At 46.3% G+C, this 20,536-nt stretch overlaps 1 protein-coding gene across 2 annotated transcripts in view; it reads right to left on the bottom strand.

The window, feature by feature from the left end:
• Positions 1 to 20,536, bottom strand: part of DFFA (DNA fragmentation factor subunit alpha) — a 112,518-nt gene that overhangs the window by 74,555 nt on the left and 17,427 nt on the right. For both annotated transcript variants that reach the window (XM_078642257.1, XM_078642258.1), the window contains 2 exons: positions 12,064 to 12,216; positions 10,863 to 11,014 (listed from right to left, as the gene is read on the bottom strand). In XM_078642257.1, coding sequence (XP_078498383.1) covers positions 10,863 to 11,014; positions 12,064 to 12,216 — 305 coding nt within the window. The remainder of the gene's footprint in view (positions 1 to 10,862; positions 11,015 to 12,063; positions 12,217 to 20,536) is intronic.

Genomic DNA, 20,536 nt, shown 5'->3' with positions numbered 1-20,536 from the left:
AGAGACCTAAATCCTGCCTCTTGCTCATCCAGTCTTGAATGTCAACTAATTACGTGAAGCTAAATCCCTCAAAGGATGAATTTCTCCTGTCGGCCAACAGCACATGAACAATCCCAGATTCTCCCCTGGTTTCATCCCTCCAGCCAACAGACCATGCAAAATCTCTTGGTTGACCCTCTGCACTAGCCTCTTATTCAGGCAAAAGATTGTATGGAAGATTGGCTCCAACTTTCCCCTCTTGAAGAAAGTTAAACTGTTTTTCCTGGAAGATGATTTCGAAACAAAATAGAAGCCTCAGCCATCACACATCTGGATGGAGGCAAAGCCCCAAACATTTGTCTACACTACAACATTCCAGAACTCTTCAAAGGCATCCAAGAAAGAGATCTAAGATATTTAACACCTTCCCCACGATAAAAGACTTACACCATCTCACTTCTAGTTCAATAATCTTCATGATGAGCGACATCACTTATAAAGCCTTCAGCAACAAGACTTCAGCTTGTCTTGCAAACAAACTAACCATGTCTGATGTTGCTTTTAAGCTAAGTTTGGGCTCCTCATATACCAACACATACATACAAGTAATGTGAATAGGTTAGAGATTAGAGTTGATTAAGAACTAGTGTAAGGCTAACTATAAAAAAGGGGGGTGGAGTCGGTGTGATCTCCCACCCAATGACAATGTAATTTCTTTGCATGTATTGGGGTGTATAGAGTGTACAACAATCTAGTGTCACTTGATGTACTGATATACAACCCCATCTAAATGGCTGTTAACAATGGTTCCTGTGATCATCACACCATCTCTTTGAGAAAGTAAAAACATGGTGAAAAAAGACTTAGGTTCTCATTAATAGTACTGCAGAAAAAACTAGAGTAGTAATATCACATCCAGAATTACCAACAGAGAAGATCAGCAAGTTTACCATGTTTTAATGCACAATGTCACATTTTCATCTCTTGCAGGAATAAACCATAAGATAAGTGTTTGTGCATCTATTTCGCAGGTTTTTCCTCCATTCAGGGGTCGTTTTACCATTCACATTTCATCAAGTTCTTATAGTCAAAGTGCAGGATAAGCGGGTTTTTCTGCTGTACTCATAGTCCTCATTTGGGGGCGGGGGGGCTATAGTTTCTGTGTGATTTGGGAGTACACAAATTATATAAAGGAGGGCCCGAAAGTGAACGGCACGTTGATCCACAAAGGGAGGCAGTTAGATAATGATAGTGGACTAAACTGAGTGGTGATGGTTATCTTCAGACTTAGTCACAATCTGGAGCCAAGGCATCATCATTTTGAAGTGTACTATGCTTAGTTGATGAGGGCTCAAAAAGGATAAGGAGACTATTTGGATCATCATAGTGAAGGGATAAGACAAAAAGAAAAAAACACTGGATGTCACATGAGTGCCATGGAAGACATTGCTTAACAGATCCTTCTAGGATGCTTTAGGAGCTTTTCTCAGTCAGTTCTCGTTGGAAATTTGGCAGACTTATAACTTTACACCAAGGGGTGGTGATGGACAGAGTCTCTGAATTAAGCAGAGTACTCTCACCCAGTCAAGAGATCAGGGCTAGATCCAACACCGTTTTTGAGCTCATTGCACCATCCCAGTTTCAGAACCTGGCTGTATGCAAATTAGTCTGTCCCTGGCCCAGTGCATCATGGGAACAGGGCAGACCAGACTACAAAAGCTCAATTCTTACACTGGGAAGGAAACAAGCTTCCGGGGACCGGTTTCTGCCATTTCAGGCGTCTTCGGCCCGGCTTGCTTGAATCCTGATGGTGCAATGAGCAAGGGACTCACATCTGAGTATACCCTTCCACGCTTAGGGTGGACAAAATAATTTACAACAAGGGGTGGTGATGGACAGAGTCTCTGAATTAAGCAGAGTACTCTCACCCAGTCAAGAGATCAGGGCTAGATCCAACACCGTTTTTTAGCTCATTGCACCATCCCAGTTTCAGAACCTGGCTGTATGCAAATTAGTCTGTCCCTGGCCCAGTGCATCATGGGAACAGGGCAGACCAGACTACAAAAGCTCACTGCTCCATCAGGATTCAAGCAAGCCGGGCCGACGAGGCTGAAATGCCAGAAACCGGTCCCCGGTAGCTTGTCTCCTTTCTGGTGAAGAATTGGCTTGGTAGTTTGGTCTGCCCTGTTCCCATGATGCACTGGGCCAGGGACAGACTAATTTGCATATAGCCAGGTTCTGAGCTGGGATGGGGCAGTGAGCTAAATAACGGTGATGGATCAAGCCCTGATCTTTGGACTGGGTAAGAGTGGTCTGCTTAATTCAGACACTCTGTTCATCACCACCCCCTTTTCTGAATCGTTTTTGGCCACTATAGGTGTGGCAGGGTATACTCAGACATGAGTCCCTTGCTCACTGCTCCATCAGGATTCAAGCAAGCCGGGCCGACGAGGCTGAAATGCCAGAAACCGGTCCCCGGTAGCTTGTCTCCTTTCTGGTGAAGAATTGGCTTGGTAGTTTGGTCTGCCCTGTTCCCATGATGCACTGGGCCAGGGACAGACTAATTTGCATATAGCCAGGTTCTGAGCTGGGATGGGGCAGTGAGCTAAATAACGGTGATGGATCAAGCCCACGATCTTTGGACTGGGTAAGAGTGGTCTGCTTAATTCAGACACTCTGTTCATCACCACCCCCCCCCCCTTTTCTGAATCGTTATAACTTTACACAGCAGCAACACAGCATGTCACGTCAGCAGAAGTAGGTAAAAAGCAAGTAGCACAACATGCATTTAGTTTCAGCAGGGTTCACTGTAGTCCTTGGGAGTTCTTACTATTTACTGCTACAAGGCCACTTTAGGGCATCAAGGAACATTGAGCTCACGTAGCTAGTGATAATTAGGAAGCTGTTTTGTCCATGTTTGGTATTCAGGGTTCAGTCCACATGGTCTTTTGGTGTACAAAACAGTCTTTTTCTTCTTATTAGGAGCTAGGAAGAGTTGCAGAATATATGCTAAGCTTTGAGGGCTGCAGCAATTCATTAAGCACACCACCCTAATGTTGACATGTGTACAATTATGTCAACTTACTAGGTAGCAAACTAAGGATCATGGCAGATACTACACCATTTTTTGCACTTCCTCGCCCATAATACATCAAATTCACGTCACCTGGCCTGACGTCCTTTATTTTTATGTTTCCTTTATTTTAGTTCAAAGACTGTTTACATTTGTAGGTGTGGTTTGAGGACTTGTGTGAACAGGGCCTTCACTGTGAACAGGGCCTTCACTGCAGTTTGAACTTGTTAAGAGTTTAAGTATTTACTAAAACTTTGGCATTTTCCATCTCACGAAAACGCCAGAACTTGATGTGTTTGGATGACTTAGGGCCTAATTTAGATATTGGTGGATCTGGTCCTGTTACACTGCCCGCCTACTTAGTGGTCTGCTTGCTTGATTTAGATGTTGGCCAGTCCATGAACGGAAGACCATCCGAGTGCCGTCGAATCCACCCGCATTTCTCTTCCGCTTCGATGGCACCATAGGTAAAAGCAGCTGTCAGGGGGAGTCCAGCCAAGATTGCTGCCTGCCTAATCACGATGTGCCTTTCAGTCTGGGCAACTGTGCCGAGGATACCTCCATACCTGAGTTAAAGGATTCTAATGAAATGAGGTAAAAACTTATCTTTTTTTTACTATTTCCCACTTCTGTTTCTGACTTGAACCCTATTGTCCAGTCCATCCTTTGCTACTACAACTTGACCACAACACTAAACAACTCCATTGTCGCCAGGATCAAACATAATGTCTCACTAGGAATTGTGTGTTAAAATTTCCTTCAGCCTTGAGTATTTTAACATTGTCCTTACATGCAATTGTATTCTTATGTGTAATGCATTAGTGTTCATTTCACAACCTATCATTGTAAAATGAACACAACTGTATTCCAACTTTTTTTTTTATTGGTGTTGTGTTTGTGGTGCATGTGGGTACATTCAATAGTGTGTGTATGTTGTATGTGTGATACGCTATTTGTATAAAAAGGGGCATGACACATTACCTACATATATTTTTAAACCACACACAACCTGTAGGTGTAGTGACATGTTATACAAGTGGTACTTACCGGTCTCCACTCCACCAGGGACTCACTGTTAGTCAGGAGACCACTGCTAGGACAACGCCAATACAACAGGGAAATCTAAATCGGCTCAGCGCAAAAACCCTGGCTTGATGGCGAAAGAGTACTGTTAGCCAGCAATGGAGTCTGTCGCGTTGACAATGGTGTGCCTCTTACATGACAGTAAACAGTCTGTTGATGTGGATGGCGGTTCAGTCACCACACATTTAAATTTGGCAATCAGGACTCTGTCAGCTCGAATAAGGTACTTAAAACCGCCACCACGGAGGGACGAAGGGTATGCCACCAAGATCTAAATCAGGCCCTTAATCATCACCCTATTTGATTTGTCCATGAGTGTGCAGTGTATTAGGCCAGTGCATGCTTCGAAGTAGCTACCGGCTGTATGTAACCAACAAGCTTTCATGTATCAGACATGTTGCTTGTGCATATTCTGGAATAAGCCATGTGCTTATTACCATGCACACAAATTAATTAATGTTATCAGTTTTAACAGAAGCACAGTGCAGTAGTCCAGAAAGCATGCTACAAGGGACTCAATATCGTTATGAGCTCACAATAAACCAGGGGGATTCTTTTCGGTTCATAACTTGCCTTCCTTTTTAGGTCTCGCCTAGACGAAAGCAAAGCAAAGCTTTGCTGTCTAGGGCGAGACAACTTATGTAGTTACTTTTGGGGGAATGTGGACAGCAGAGTTCCACGCGCTTTTCCTGGCCGAGATTTAACCTCGGGAGCGCGCACGTCGCCGTGCCTCATCTTCCCATTCGCAAACAAAGCCACTCTCACGCATGCGCACATACACACACTGCATACACACACGCACCCCCCCTTAAACAGACACACGCTGCATACACACACGCACCCTCCCTTAAACAGACACACGCACGCACGCACGCACAGACACACTCAAACAGACACACGCGCGAACACCCCCACCCTCAACCCCACTCACCGGGCTCCTCTCCCCTTACGCATGGGAAGGCACTGTGGAGCTCTGTGCCAGAAGGAGCGCTGTTCTGAAATCACCGCCGCCTCCCACAGCGGCATTGTACGGAAAATCAAAGTTGCCTCCCCGTAAACACCGCCGTAGCCCGGGAACCTCGGGAGCCTCAGAAATCCCGAGCGCAGCTCCTCTGACGTCAGACGAGGAGCCGCGCTGGGATTGGTGCCGGTGGGGCCGTTGCCTAGAAACGGAAGACTCGTTGACGCCGGGCGGGAGGGGCTTCTTCGCTCCTCACCCGGGCAGCGCCTGCTTTTTTTGATCAAGCTACTAGATTTGATAGTACTGGCGCTGCACTACTGCTCGTTTTTCTAGAGGGTCTTGAAACTTACTGCCAGCGTGCGAGTAGGCAGAGATGAGGGATGTGTGCTATGTCAAAGGGCACTGTCGCTGAGACCTGGTGTGAGTTTCTCTTCTATCCTCAAAGGAACTCTGACTTAGGCTGTGCATTGCTGAGGTTGGGTGTAAATATTTTCATAATGATCTGGCCCGACTGTGGTTCCAATACTCTGCCCCACTGAGGATCCTTTGCAGCAGCAGCTGCACCAGTGTATGAGGCTGCCATGTCATTTGGGCTTCTTTCCAACTATCCCCCACAGATGACACACTGGACAGGCTGTCAGAGATCATGAACAGTAGAAAACAAAGTAATGAGTATCAGGATAGTGCTTATTCCGAGAAATATATCTTATGCTTCGCATTTAGGATAAACAACAGCATAAGACATAATTCAACATGTGCAGCTTTCTTTCTGGGAATTGATGCCCCCACCTTGTGTTTCTATTGTTAGTGTTGAAACAATGTTATGTAGTCCGCTCTTTGTCATATTGCCCTTGTCTGCCTCTGTATCAATTTATATGAGGTCTTGTTCATGTGTTCCCAAACCTTTGCTCGGGAAGGGTACAGGGAACAGACGGCGCCCTTCCTGCTCACTGAACCCAATTGTTACATTTAACTGCATGGACCAGAGTTGCCGAGGAAGAGTTGGAAACCAGGGGACTGCTCAAGTTTGAGGATATCAGTATAGAGAGACACTCTTAAGGATGTTATGGGACCAACCCAAGAACTATCATATCACGTCAGCAGCATGACCAGGCCTTGAAAAATCCACTCGCCCGCTCGCATTTGCGAGCCAGATTTAATTAGGGCGAGCTATTTTTAGGTCCTACTCGCCCTTTCTGGGGAGTAGGAAAATAAACAGACTTTTGACCTCTGCCTCCGAAAGCAGAGGAAATGTGACAAGAGCAAGATATAAAGGCATCTTCATTCCAACCAAGGAAATTAGCAATAAAAATGCCTTTAAATCTTGTTAACTTGTCACATTTGCTTGCTTTCGCAGGCAGAGGTCAAGTGCATTTCAGTTAGGTCAAGTAGATTTTTTAGGTTACTAGACCTGCAGGTCTTGTAAAATGTAAATGATTTTTCGAGCCCTGATGACCTAGCCTGTCTGCTTAAAAAATGCAATCTTAGAAAATATATAATTAGGGTATTCTGCTTTCGGGTGAAGATTCGGAATGTGGACAGAAAACACTAAACTCAATCCAAAGCTTTTCTCCTTTATCACACATAAAACAAGCATTTGCAAGAGTATAACTTATTGGCATTGTAAATGACAATGCCTTTTATTTATGTTTTCAAAAGCAACACATAAATAAAAGGCATTGCCAATAGCTCAAAGTCTAATAACTGCGAGACCTATTGCATTGCAAATGCTTGTTTAATATCAGGAATCGTTCTATCACCAACACCCTCCCCCTCTCAGTGTCCTCTGTTTTTGCTCAAATTTATTTATTTATTTATTTTATACAGCTTGTAAAGCGCATGGTTACACTAGCAAGTGTGTCCCTGCGCTATTAAACTGTTGCCGCTTCAGCTATAGCTTACATCCAGCCTAAGTAGAGTCTTTCTAAGGTATGAGTCTTAGGCTTTGGGGAAGAGAATTGTTTTGAGCTCTCTTCGGAATGCGGGCTCTGACGTCTCCAATCTCAATCTCATTGGCAGTTTGTTCCACTGGATGGCGGTCTGGACTCTAAAGGACCGTCCACCCATTCGCACTCTTTTGAACTTAGGGACCTGAACCTGCCACGTGCCACCAGATCTCAACTGGCGAGTAGGCTTGTAACGTTTGAGGAGACTGTGCAGGTACTTAGGGCCTTTTCCATGGAGGATGCGATGCCCTACACAGAGGGCCTTAAACGTCACCCGTTCTCTGACCGGCAGCCAGTGTAGGGTTCTCAATGCTTTTTTTGCTGACGCTTTTCAAGGTAGTTGTAGGATCAGGCGGGCCGCCGCATTTTGTATGCGCTGTAATCGTTGCAAACATTTTTCACTGGCACCTAAGTATAGGACATTTCCGTAATCCAGCCTGGACGTTATTAAAGCATGGACCACGGATTGTCTTGTCGGCACAGGCAGAAGGTCCAGTGTTTTCCTTAAGACCCTTAGCATACCAAAGCAAGTGCCCGCCACTTGTTTTGTCTGGTGATCAAAGGATATTTTGTTGTCTACCCAGATTCCTAAGTTCTTGACTGGATTGCTGGGTTCGGGTAGAGCTCCCAGCTCATCCGGCCACCAGGCCGAGGTCCATACTGATGGTGACTTGCCCACAATCAGCACCTCTGTCTTGTTTCCGTTTAATTGGAGGCAGTTGTTGGCCATCCATTTGGCGAACTCCTGCATGCATAGCGAGAAATTTGCTGCACATTGCTCCTTTGGCTGTGTCAGGGTCACGATCAGTTGTGTGTCATCTGCGTATGACACTATCTCAACCCCAAAACTGTCTGTGATGCTTCCCACGGGCGCCACATATAAATTAAATAGGGTGGGGCTAAGACTGATGCGTCGGGGCACTCCCTGTTTCAATTTTATTTCTTTAGACCGGAAAGGTCCCTGAGCGACCTGGAAGCTACGGTCGGTAAGGAATGATTCCAGCCATTCCCAAGCTTTACCCACCACTCCTCCCTTTTTCAGACACTGTAGCAGAGTGTGATGAGCTACAGTGTCGAAAGCGGCGCTGAGGTCGAGAAGAATCAGCGCCACTGTCTGTCCCTCGTCCGCATGTCTACGTAGAATTTCTGTGGAGGATAACAGAGCTTACTCCGTAGATTGAAGAGCCCGGAAGCCTGATTTTGAGGGGTGGAGGAGTCAGTTGGACTCAATGTGAGCAGAGAGTTGTTTATTAACGGCTTTCTCCGCGATCTTAGCGAAGTATGGGAGTAGCGAGATCGGTCTTAAGTTCTCTAGCTTATCCCTACTGATATTGGGTTTCTTCCTCAGAGGAAGGACCACTGCTTTCTTCCATGTCATGGGTACCTGCCCAGATTCAAAGGATAGCGCGAGTAGGTGCCTGATGTAAGGCTCCAAAGTGTCTATGCTGCCATGAAGTATTTTTGGGGTGGCAGGGTCGCTAGGAGAGCCTGACTTAATACTTCCTGCGATATGGCATAGGATTTCCCGCGAGGGCACCTGAAATTTCGTGATACAGTTCTTGTCCAGCGTGGTTGAGGGGGTTTCCAGCCTCCCCTCTCCGCCCCTGGCTGCCTCTGGAAAAGCCTAATAGATTTTTTCTACTTTACCAGCAAAAAAATTCTGCTACCTTGTTGCACGAAGTAACAGACCCAGTCATAGGGGTAGCTGTTTGGGCAAGATTGGACAATTCCCTGTACACTAGGAACATTTCCTTCATAGAGTTTTCAGCATCGCTAATTCTAGTGCAGTAGTAGCTTTTGCGGGTTTTCCGTATCAGGGCGTGGTATTCCCTCAAACCTTTCTTGTATTCACCTCTCTCTATCTCAGAGAAGCATTTCCGCCATTTCCTCTCCAAGCGTTTGCATTCTGCTTTTTTCTCCCGCAGGTCCTTATTAAACCATAGGGCGGACTTGGATTTCCTTGCCGGCAAGTTACGCGTCCAAGGCGCCGTGTGGTCTAGTGCCTTTTGGATACGCAAATCCATTGCCTCGCACGCAGATTCAATTTCCCTGCCCTCGAGTGGGCCTCCCATCATTATCTCTTTATTAAATGTCTCTACGGAGAACTTAGCCCATTTCCTACGTTTATTAGAGGTATTGGAAGTGTTGGTTCCAGTCTGTACTCCCTTTTCAGGGACCGTAACCCTGAGAGAGACTAAAGAGTGATCTGACCATATCACGGGGTTGGAGATGCTACCATCAGCGCATCCCAGTTAGCAAAGATGGGGTCTAGAAGATGGCCGTGGCAGTGGGTGGGCATTTCTGACTTTAATAACAGCTGCATGCCTTCCAATTCCTGTCTAACCTCTTGGGCTTCTGTATTCAGGGGATCGTCAAAGTGAAAGTTCATGTCACCTAACAAGAGAAACCTCTTGTATATTAACGCTGATTCAGTGATATTCTCCATCAGCTGGGTTACAAACCTGGCTCACGGCCCGGGGGGGCGGTAAGCCAGGAGTCCCTTGAGGCTGTAATCATGTGCGGCTGAGATAGCGAAAAACCCAGTCTCGCTGTCCACAATGTTTGCCTCCTCTAGGGTGCAGGCCAGGCCGTGCTTGCGTATTATAGCAATTCCTCCCCCTCTCCCCTTCTTTCTGTCTATTCTCTGAATATCATAGGCCGGTGGAAGGGCCGCCAGCACATCCGGTGCTGACGCGGCATTAAGCCATGTCTCAGTGAGAAAAAGGGCATCCACCTGGCTGTCCGCCAGGTAGTCGTGGACTTCCATCCTGTGTTTCCCTAAGGAGCGACAATTGATCAGGGCAAGATTTAGTATCCTATTCCTACACCTTGATCTGATTTGGCGTATAGCAGTGAAAGAGCAGTGCTCGCATTTTCTGTCCCCTTTGTTCACATTCATGCTATGCTGACACACCTTGCCGATAGGTGGGCAGAGATTCCTAAGCTCCATAGAGCTGTATTGCTTCCGGGAGGTCATTTCAACAGGGGTAGCTGCCCCTGGTCCCGGTCGGTCACGGACGGGCACAGACGGGCTTGCCTTTGGGGCGCCTTTGGCGCGCTGACGATGCGCCCGTCCGCTGCGCTCCCGTTTGGTCATTTGCTTAAATGGGGTCTTGGGCAGAAAGTCTAGGCCGCTAACCCCAATCCTGCTCAAGATGGCGGCGAATCCCGCGAGGGAAGCGGGAGTTAAGTAATGTGCAAATGCGCAGATTAAAAACACCTTATTCGTATTCTAAAATGTCACAGATGCCTCAGGGGAATTTCTAGAGGATTACAGGTTGTGCAAATGCGCTAAGTATTTAAAAATCCTTCTCGATCTTTAAAATGACACACATGCAATAATCAAGTTTTAAAAAGCATTCACAGTAGGCAAAGATTTTAAAACCTTGCGAAGCGCTCGTCTCTCCCGGCAGAGCCTCGGGAGGACCTTAACTGAGCGTTCGTTTGAAAATCCCCGGTTATGTAGAGCCTCGGGCAGAAAGACTAGGCCGCTAACCCCAATCCTGCTCAAGATGGCGGCGAATCCCGCGAGGGAAGCGGGAGTTAAGTAATGTGCAAATGCACAGATTCAAAACACATTATTCGTATTCTAAAATGTCACCGATGCCTCAGGGGAATTTCTAGAGGATTACAGGTTGTGCAAATGCGCTAAGTATTTAAAAATCCTGATCGATCTTTAAAATGACACACATGCAATAATCAAGTTTTAAAAAGCATTCACAGTAGGCAAAGATTTTAAAACCATGCGAAGCGCTCGTCTCTCCCGGCAGAGCCTCAGGAGGACCTTAACTTAAATGTTAGGGATATCCATAACAAATACCTGGAGATCTTCTTCAGAGAGCAGAATGATCTGGGATAAGTCACATTTCAACTGTGCAGCCAACTGCTTCCACCGTGGCATGGTTGGGGAGTCTAATTCATCCACAAGTGCTGAAGATACATGAGCTGGATGAGATATAAATCCACCTCCGCCTGACAAACAAGAGGAGACAGAAAACAGAGTGTTCATGAGAGGCACAGTCTTCATCCAGAGGTTTTGTGCTCAACAAAGAGGAGGCACTTCAAACCTTTTCTAATGGATAGTGACATGGTTGAACCACAGCAGTCAGGTGACTACAAACATGGACACATGTTCTCATAGCCCCCTTCTGCACTAGGAGCTATATACCCCTAAATGAATGCTGTTGTTACCAATAGCAAACCTCACATAAATTAGGATTGGAAGAAAGAACAAAAAGAGGCAATATTTGATTGATTTTAAGGGTTTATATGGTGTTTGGGCATTTGAGCAATTTATTTACGTTTGTGAATGGGAAATTAACTATGGCTGTGCCAGAAAGACAAGGAAGCTTGACAGCACAAATCCAACATAAACATTATCGTTAAAAGGGGTGGTACCAGCATTTTTGAGAAGCAGTGTTAACTGGGCCTCAAGTTTACATGTTTTTAAAAAAGTATTTGAGGGAATAGGCAAACTTTGTAAATGGCCACTCTCGAACAACCAATCGACCTCCTTCTGCATGAAGAAAGCTCATAAACTTTGTGATGGAACTCTCATCAGATAATGGAATCATTCTTCACCACCTCGAACACAAAACTTGGGATCATATAGAATAGTGCAATCATGGTTTCAAAGACTCGCATATGCCAGTTATTTTACAAAACAAGACTACAGAAGTGGAACATCTCGTAAAACACTGAACATCAATGTCGAGTAAAACATATTACTTGTGGGTGGATTTTCCGTTTTTTAGTTTTCCGCAAAGGATATCAGCAGTGTGACCTGATGGAGTAGATTGGGGCTCACACGTGCGCCGAGGAAGAAATCTTCCTCGGTGTCTGGAGTGAACAAGCAAGTAACCAGGGGAGACACTTCTGTCAGCAAAGCAGAGTTGCTTACTCCCTTTTTCCACGCAGTTGCATTGAGCATGAACAAGATGGCCTAGGTACGAATCTTAAGGCAACAGAAGTATCCCAGGCAAGAGTCTGATGCATCTATTGGCAAACAACCGCATGCGTACCAGGAGACATTGGTGTCCATGTCTGTATTCCACTCAGAGCCATAAACTTGGTGTTCGAAGGTAAACACTGGAAGTAGTCTTCATCGTCCACAATGGTGCCATCCTCCTCCAGTACCAAGGTGATGGGCTGTGATAATGGTAGTAGCTCCAAAGCTGCAAGAAAGAAATACCAAATGCAATAAGTCGGTCTTACTGAGGACAGACTGCACCTGAGAACGTACACAAATAGGAAGACAAAGAGGGCATTCAAACAGTAAAGGCTGTTCAAAGCGCTGTTCGTGGAATAGAAGCAGGCACAAATCAGACAGTCCATGTTGACATACACTATCTAGATCAGGCATTGTACAGAAAGATATACACAGAGGAGAGAAAGACACAAACAGAAAAGGCAGTTTAGTGGTAATGTACACTAAGCTGAGACAGTCCAGAAGTCTGTAGACCGATCTGACACAGTAAATAAAGATGCACACAAGGCAAGAAATGTCATGAGGAGATAAAAGAGAACAGGGAAAGTTTATGAGAACGCCCAAGAGTACCACGTGAAAAATAAACATGGAAGTAGAAGTACCACAACGTTATTCCTCTCAACCATTTGCTGATTCACAGTCCCACGATACTCTGCTAAGAAAGCAAACACGTAGAACTCGAAAGTCAAAATCAACCTCCAAACATATTGTGGCACACACAAAAGCAAAGGATAAATATCTCTTTTTCGGTCCTTTGCTTCAAAGAAACACCTGATGAATATTCCCTGGGGTGAGGGAAAGCCATCGTTATAAAGAGTTAAGAAAACATATAAGTCCGTTTTTCGTTCCCACTGGATGGTTTTTCTTCTTTGTGAAGACTGTGATGTAAACACACCAGTGGTTGAGGTGGGTAAAACATGTATATGTCGCACTTTAACGAAACCACATCAAGGCAGAAATGTTTTGAGGAGGGAAAACACAGGGGCTGAGAGTGCGGCCAGAAAAATCTGTCTCCTGATTTGCTGAAAAGCACAGCCTGTGTTCCTTCATCCTTGTCTGGTCCTTCCTTTGCAGCTGCGGCGCAGAAAGCCTGTGAAACCCTTAATTAAGCTTTTTCTCAGAACTCTGCACAAAGGTTCTAATCTCATGTATATCCCTGTCACTGCCGCTCTAAAAAAACCACCCTTTACCACTCATAAAATACCCTAACACTCATTTCTTATATATGCCATTGCTTGCCCTTTAAGAGCTGGCCCCAAGCCTCTTATAAATGGTCCCGCTCTGACTGCTCACACTGGAGCCTTACCATTGGCATATTTATATTTCTTAGTCCTCAGCTGTCACTGGGGCAGGTCGGGTGAGAGCAACTTTAAGGCTTGAACTATCAGGTTCTCTTTCAGGGGATACTCATCAATAGTCATAAGCATTGAATAGTCCCACCCACGTGCGGGGACCCCGGGAATAGTCCCGCCCACATACGTGCCCCGGCAATAGTCCCGCCCACATGCCTAGAACCCAGACAACATACAAAATTCTATATATGTATATTTAAAAACTTTAAAAAGTACATAGTACCCTAAACATCCATACACATACATGCACCCTAAAGAAAACACGGCTAAAAAATGTATTGATTTGTTTTCATTTAAAATGAACCATACACATTGAACATTTCTGCAATACAGAAAATGAACATTTAACACTGTAAAACATAGCCTTTATTTGAAAGGAAAATGGCAACGGAATGAAAAGCATTGTTAGCCAATAGTCTGCATTGAAAATCATAACAGAGAAAACTGCCACCTTGCATTTAGTACCTCCTGAATACCATCATACCCCACAGGTGACAGTTAGGTCAGTTCTTTTTTCGGGCTCCTTCACGGAGGATCCTGGAGCACGGAGCTCTTCATTTTTTGCCAATTTTGCCAAAATGTCCTCTTCAATCTTTCACCTTTACTCGATGGTTTTAAGTACCCTAAGTGCTTTCAACCTTTTTTCCCCAACTGAAAATACTTTTTTCTCAGTCATAAAATGCCATCCCTTTTTAGGTCTCGTCCTTTACCATTCCGAAGGAATGGGAAATGGCGAGAATTCAAGTGCTCGAACTGATTGTCAAACCACCGCATTTTTTTGTGGCGTTTTCTTCGAGTGCACGTGGCCACAGGCACGCGCTTTTGGCCCATACACTTTCATGGCCATCTGTTCCTCAATGTCCCTCCCACCCTTCGTTTGATCTTGCCGCGAGTTCAGGCTAATGGCCCTCCCCCCTCCCCCAGCACAGAGCGCGCATTGCGGCCGCACAGCACATCAAAGGGCTTCTCCCAGCGTGTGCTGTGCGGCTTCTCCTCCCCTAATTATGTGGCCGGCCGTACTTGTGTTTCCCGGCCGCTTCCCGGCCGCTCTTGTATTTAATTAGCAGCAGCAGCATTTCTCCTGCGCCAGGCCACATCAAAGGCTCTGTGCCACTTTCACCCACACAGCAACACTTACAGACACGCAACGCCACTCACACCCACGCAAGCCCACTATCATCCACGCAACACCACACTCACCCACGCAACGCCACTCACCCAAGCAACACCACTCACACACGCAACGCAACTCATCCACGCAACCCCACTCATCCACGCAACGCCACTCATCCACGCAACGCCACTCACACACACAACACAACTCACCCACGCAACGCCACTCATCCACGCAACGCCACTCACACACGCAACGCCACTCACACACGCAACGCCACTCACACACGCAACGCCACTCACACACGCAACGCCACTCACATACGCAACGCCACTCACACACGCAACGCCACTCACACATGCAACGCCACTCACACACGCAACGCCACTCACACACGCAACGCCACTCACACACGCAACGCCACTCACACACGCAACGCCACTCACACACGCAACGCCACTCACACACGCAACGCCACTCACTCACGCAACGCCACTCACACACGCAACGCCACTCACACACGCAACGCCACTCACACACGCAACGCCACTCACACACGCAACGCCACTCACACACGCAACGCCACTCACAGATTGTGGGTGCAGATTGTGGGTGCAGATTGTGGGTGCAGATTGTGGGTGCAGATTGTGGGTGCAGATTGTAGGTGCAGATTGTGGGTGCAGATTGTGGGTGCAGATTGTGGGTGCAGATTCAGAGTGCAGATTCAGAGTGCAGATTGTGGGTGCAGATTGTGGGTGCAGATTGTGGGTGCAGATTCAGAGTGCAGATTCAGAGTGCAGATTGTGGGTGCAGATTCAGAGTGCAGATTGTGGGTGCAGATTGTGGGTGCAGATTGTGGGTGCAGATTCAGAGTGCAGATTGTGGGTGCAGATTGTGGGTGCAGATTGTGGGTGCAGATTCAGGGTGCAGATTCAGGGTGCAGATTGTGGGTGCAGATTGTGGGTGCAGATTGTGGGTGCAGATTGTGGGTGCAGATTCAGAGTGCAGATTGTGGGTGCAGATTGTGGGTGCAGATTGTGGGTGCAGATTGTGGGTGCAGATTGTGGGTGCAGATTCAGAGTGCAGATTCAGAGTGCAGATTCAGAGTGCAGATTCAGAGTGCAGATTCAGAGTGCAGATTCAGAGTGCAGATTCAGGGTGCAGATTCAGGGTGCAGATTGTGGGTGCAGATTGTGGGTGCAGATTGTGGGTGCAGATTCAGAGTGCAGATTCAGAGAAAACTCAGCAGCACCACCACCATTGCAATGCAATAGGTCTCGTTTTAACGCAAATTTAAGCTGTAGGCCTTGTAAATGACAAAGCCTTTTATTTATGTTCCAAAAACCAGAACGCAAAAATAAAGGGCATTATCATTTACAATGCTAATAGTTCAGACTCGCGTTATTCCGAGACCTATTGCATTTCCAATGCTTGTTTAAAAAGTGTACTTCCTGTATCAAAAGGATGGCAAAATCAGACCCACATTCGGTCTGCACTGCATGCTTGCCTACCTCTCACATCCCTGACACATGCTATTACTCCCAGCAGTTTTTGAGAAGAACTCTTAGGGACAGAGAGAAGATCCAAATCCAAAACACCAAACGCATCGCTTGCTGTCAACAGGTAGGAAGTCACCTGTGAGGCAGATCCTTTCGTGCTCACAGTCGGCATCTTTATCGATGTCTAAAGCACTGGAGGGACACCCATTGATGACAAAGAGTCTAACAATGGAGGATTCACCATCAATGAATACGGCAACAGCTCCGCAGACGCAAAGAAAGTTGACGGCCCGGTCACATTCCCCAACATCGAAGTCGATGACGAAGGTACCATCTAGCAGGTCACTGGCAAAAATACCACAGTCAAAGTGAAAGGGCCCAGAGACGACGTAGACTCATACGCTACCCTTCCACAGGTCGCCGTTGACACCGGCGCCAATAACGACAAGGCCTTCATAAGCATAGAAATCTCGATCGGCGTTGAGGCGAAGATGGATGTCGAGGGCACGGAGATCAATGACCAAAATCAGCTGATTGACATCGAGAACGCAACAAAGCCCATCTACGGAGGACAGGAGTGTTCATACTACAGAAAAATGTATTCATCTGTCTTCGCAATGGTTATAGAGTGTAACCCATTGGCGTCTTCCACATCACAGTCCATCTTCGAACTATTCACAACTTTATTCACCTTCCAGGGTCTCTCATCATACCCCACCTCCAAAGGATTCTCCACCTTGCACATTCTCGCCTGAGGCTTCATCTCATTTGCCCTCAGCACAATCGCCTCATATATTCCAACCACGAGACTGAGGTGCTCACTATCGCCTTAAGGACGAAGATCGAGGTCTAGGACCCCCACAGAAGACACTAACCATCTCGCTATTCTCATGTCTCACAGAGGAACAGATCTCCTTCATGGTCCTCCACCACCTCCCGTTCTTCTGTGAGGGACTAATATCTGAAGCTGTCTGACACTCCTCCAGGAAGAGTGTCTCCTGTAGATTACCTTATCACATCTAATGAATTGCTGATCATAGGGGCAACAAAACACAACATAGACATACTAGTACTGTTTACGTCTACACCAATTATCTTTTAAACGCTACATCACACAGTAGCATTCAGACCCCTTTTACCTCTTGTGCCAAGGTTGTTGGAATCGGCTTTACATCGGTTTCTTACACCAGCGTCCATAGTACCAGCACTGCCAAGTATTCTACAGAAATACAAAGCCCCTGGTCAAGATCCACTTTTTCTCAGGTCAGATCCACCTCCTGATTTGGTCATTTTGGCTGCTGCCAGAAGTAAACATCCGAGTTTGTCGTCTTCCACAGTGCCACTGGAAAAAGACAGTAAACAAATGGACTTGTTGGGCTAATAGATGTGGAACACCTCAGCATATTTCATGAAAGTCGCTAGCGGCTCTGCTCTGTTTGGAAGGTATGACAGGTCGCTATGGGATTCTCTGTCTCGGTTCACTCGCAAGTTGTCCCAAGAGGACAAACAGGATTTCCAAGAGATACTTCAAGAGGTTGGTCTGGTGGCTAACCAGATAATTAGTGCAGCTGCTGATACCTCCGATCTTGCAGCCCATAGCTATTTGCATAATATCTGCGCCCGAAGACCCTCCTGGTTACACTCGATTGGTCTAAAACCAGAGGCTCAACATCAAATTCAAAATCTGCCATTCTTGGGCAATTCTCTTTTCGGCACCCATGTGTATGACGAGATGGCAAAGATTAAAACAGATTAGGACACTCTCAAGGCGGTGGGCCTTGAGAAAAAGAAAAAATTCAGCTGCAGGTTCCATCCATACGACCGCCGCTCCTACCAACAGAGGGTTCAAACCCCTCATTGGTCAACTCACCAGCAGTACCAAGGAAGGTCACACTACCATGCTCGCAGACATGCCCGAGAGAGAGGAACCCCTCGTCCAGCGGCTTCAACAACAAAGCCTCCAGCAAAACGAACACTTGCTTCCCCTTGCTCAGTGTCCCACTCCGGTGAGGGAAAGTATTATAGCACATCTCGTCGAGTGCCTCACAAAAGACAAATGGGTCTTAAGTATTGTGTAAAATGGCTATTCCATCAAGTGAAAGACCAAGCCTCCTGCCATTCCACCAGGAAAACCTTTGCTCTTCCAACAGATGTTGCTACAGAAAGAAGTCAACACACTGCTCTAGGGAGGTGCCATTGAAAAAAGTGTCAGCTTTCCAACGAAGGCTAGGAATTTACTCACGCTACTTTCTAGTGCTGAAAAAGGGTCCGAATCGAGAGTACAGACCCATTCTTGACCTAAGACTCTTTTTTTAATATTCATTTATTAAACAGTAAACATATGCTTCAAATAAACACAATACGATGTGCATGTTTGGTGGATTGACATGTACAATGTATACACCAGGTTCCACATATTTGATCTCCCAATAGCCTGCCTTTAAAACCAATACGATCCAGGGTACAACTAGCTTGTGTAATCTCTCTTGATAATCATGAGCCACCCCTCATAGTCGACCTAAGACTCTTGAACAAATTTGTCCTCAAAGAGAAGTTCAGAATGCTTGCTCTCCATCAAATTTGACCCAGGCTCCACCAGGGGCACTAAATGTGCACAACTGACCTGTAGGATGCCTTTTTCCACATTCCTGTCATTACGAAACATCGGAAGTTCCTGGATTTCAAAGTAGCATCCACGCACTACCAATACAAGGTCCTGCCCTTCGGGCTCAAGTCAGCACCTCATGCATTCTCCAAGTGCATGGTGGTGAAAGCTGCTTACATGTGGCGGAGGAAAATCTTCATCTAACCATACTTAGATGACTGGCTAATCAAAGGTTCCTCTCCTAGCTTCACTCAGGAACATCTTCAGGCCTGCATTCAAGTGCGACAGCAGTTTGGCATACAAATCAGTTAAAAAAAATCCACTCCCCTTCAAATGCAGACAAACCATTACTCGGGATAAATCCTGGATACCGAAAATACAAGAGTGTATCCTTCGGAGGAGAGATTATCCTCAATCAACCACAAATGTCTGACTCTCCTCCACACTCTCTGTGCTTCGAGAAACAAATAGCCTCTCTGCTGGGATCCATGGCATTGTGCATCTACATTGTTCCCAATGCCAGAGTACACATGCGCCCTCTCCAGCATACACTGGAAGACCAGTGGTCAAAGTTCTTGGGCAGCTGGGAAGACAGGGTAACCCTCTCACAAATGGCCAAGGAATCGCTCCGCTGGTGCATTAAAGGACCTTATCTCACAATGGGGGTGACATTTCACCAGGACCTTCCCACACAGACAAATATTACAGACGCTTCCTTCCATGGCTGGTGAGCACACATGGGCTCCCTACAAGGTCAAGGCCTGTGGTCGCAAACAGAGAAGCTGTACTATATAAATATGTTGGAGTTGAGGTGAGACCAGCTCACACTCAAGTCCTTTTACCCATCTATACAGGCACACTCTCTCTTAGTACAGACAGACAATACGACCACAATGAACAAGCAGGGACGAACTCAGTCACAGCCCCTGTCTCTAGAGGCTCAAGCCAAATGGACATCGCTGCCTGACAAAGGTCTGACCATCTCCGCAATATATCTTCCAGGCGCACTAAATGTGCAAGCAGACTCTCTCAGTTGCAATTTTGCTGACGCTCATGACTGGCTAGTAAAAGACGAATAGGGAACGCCACGAATCGACCTGTTTACGGGTAAAGAAAACACAAAATGCTGTGTCTTCGCATTCAGATTACCCCGACAAAGATCCAAAGGAAATGCTCTTTTGATCAACTGGTCAGCGACATTACCATATGATTTCCCTCCCATACCTCTCATTCCCATGGTCACCAACACATTTTACAGAGCCAAAACCAGGATGATTTTGATGGTTCTGAGTGGCCTCACCAGTGGTGGTACTCGGACCTTCTTCACCTGTCCGAAAGGCCACACAGGAGGTTGCCATACAGGCCGGAACTCCCCTCCCCAACCTTCCCTCTCTGAGCTTGACGAGCTTGACGGCATGGCTCCTGTATTCATGCAGTATATACACTTAGGCCTTTCACTAGACTGTATGGGCATCTTGAAAGAATTTAGAAGGCCTTCTACCAGGAAATTGTACGCTTTCAAATGGAAGCGTTTCTAGCTATGGTGTATCCACAACAGTCATCATACGATTCTAGGTCAAGAACAGGGGATCATACCTTACTTCTTACACCTAGCCAAGTCTAGTTTGCAGTTTACATCCATAAAGGTAGATCTTGAGACCATTAATACCAACAGAAATCCCATATGCAGGTTTCCTTTTTCCAAATGCATGTAGTTAAATCCTTCCTAGAGGGTTTTAAAAAGGTTAACCCACCTGTAAGGTCACCCTGTCCCTCATGGGAGCTTAATGCGGTTTTCTCCAAAGGAATGCCCCCCACTTTTGAATCCATACACAAAGCGTCTTTATAACACATTATCTGGAAGACAGCGTTCCTAGTGGTTATCACTTCAGCGCGCAGAGTCAGCGAAATCTAAGCTCTTTGCGCAAAAAAACCTT

Source organism: Lissotriton helveticus, chromosome 5_1 (assembly GCF_964261635.1).
Source record: "Lissotriton helveticus chromosome 5_1, aLisHel1.1, whole genome shotgun sequence".
Lineage (NCBI taxonomy): Eukaryota > Metazoa > Chordata > Amphibia > Caudata > Salamandridae > Lissotriton > Lissotriton helveticus.
The sequence above is the reverse complement of the archived record's forward strand: the minus strand, read 5'-3'. Positions and strand labels throughout refer to the sequence as shown.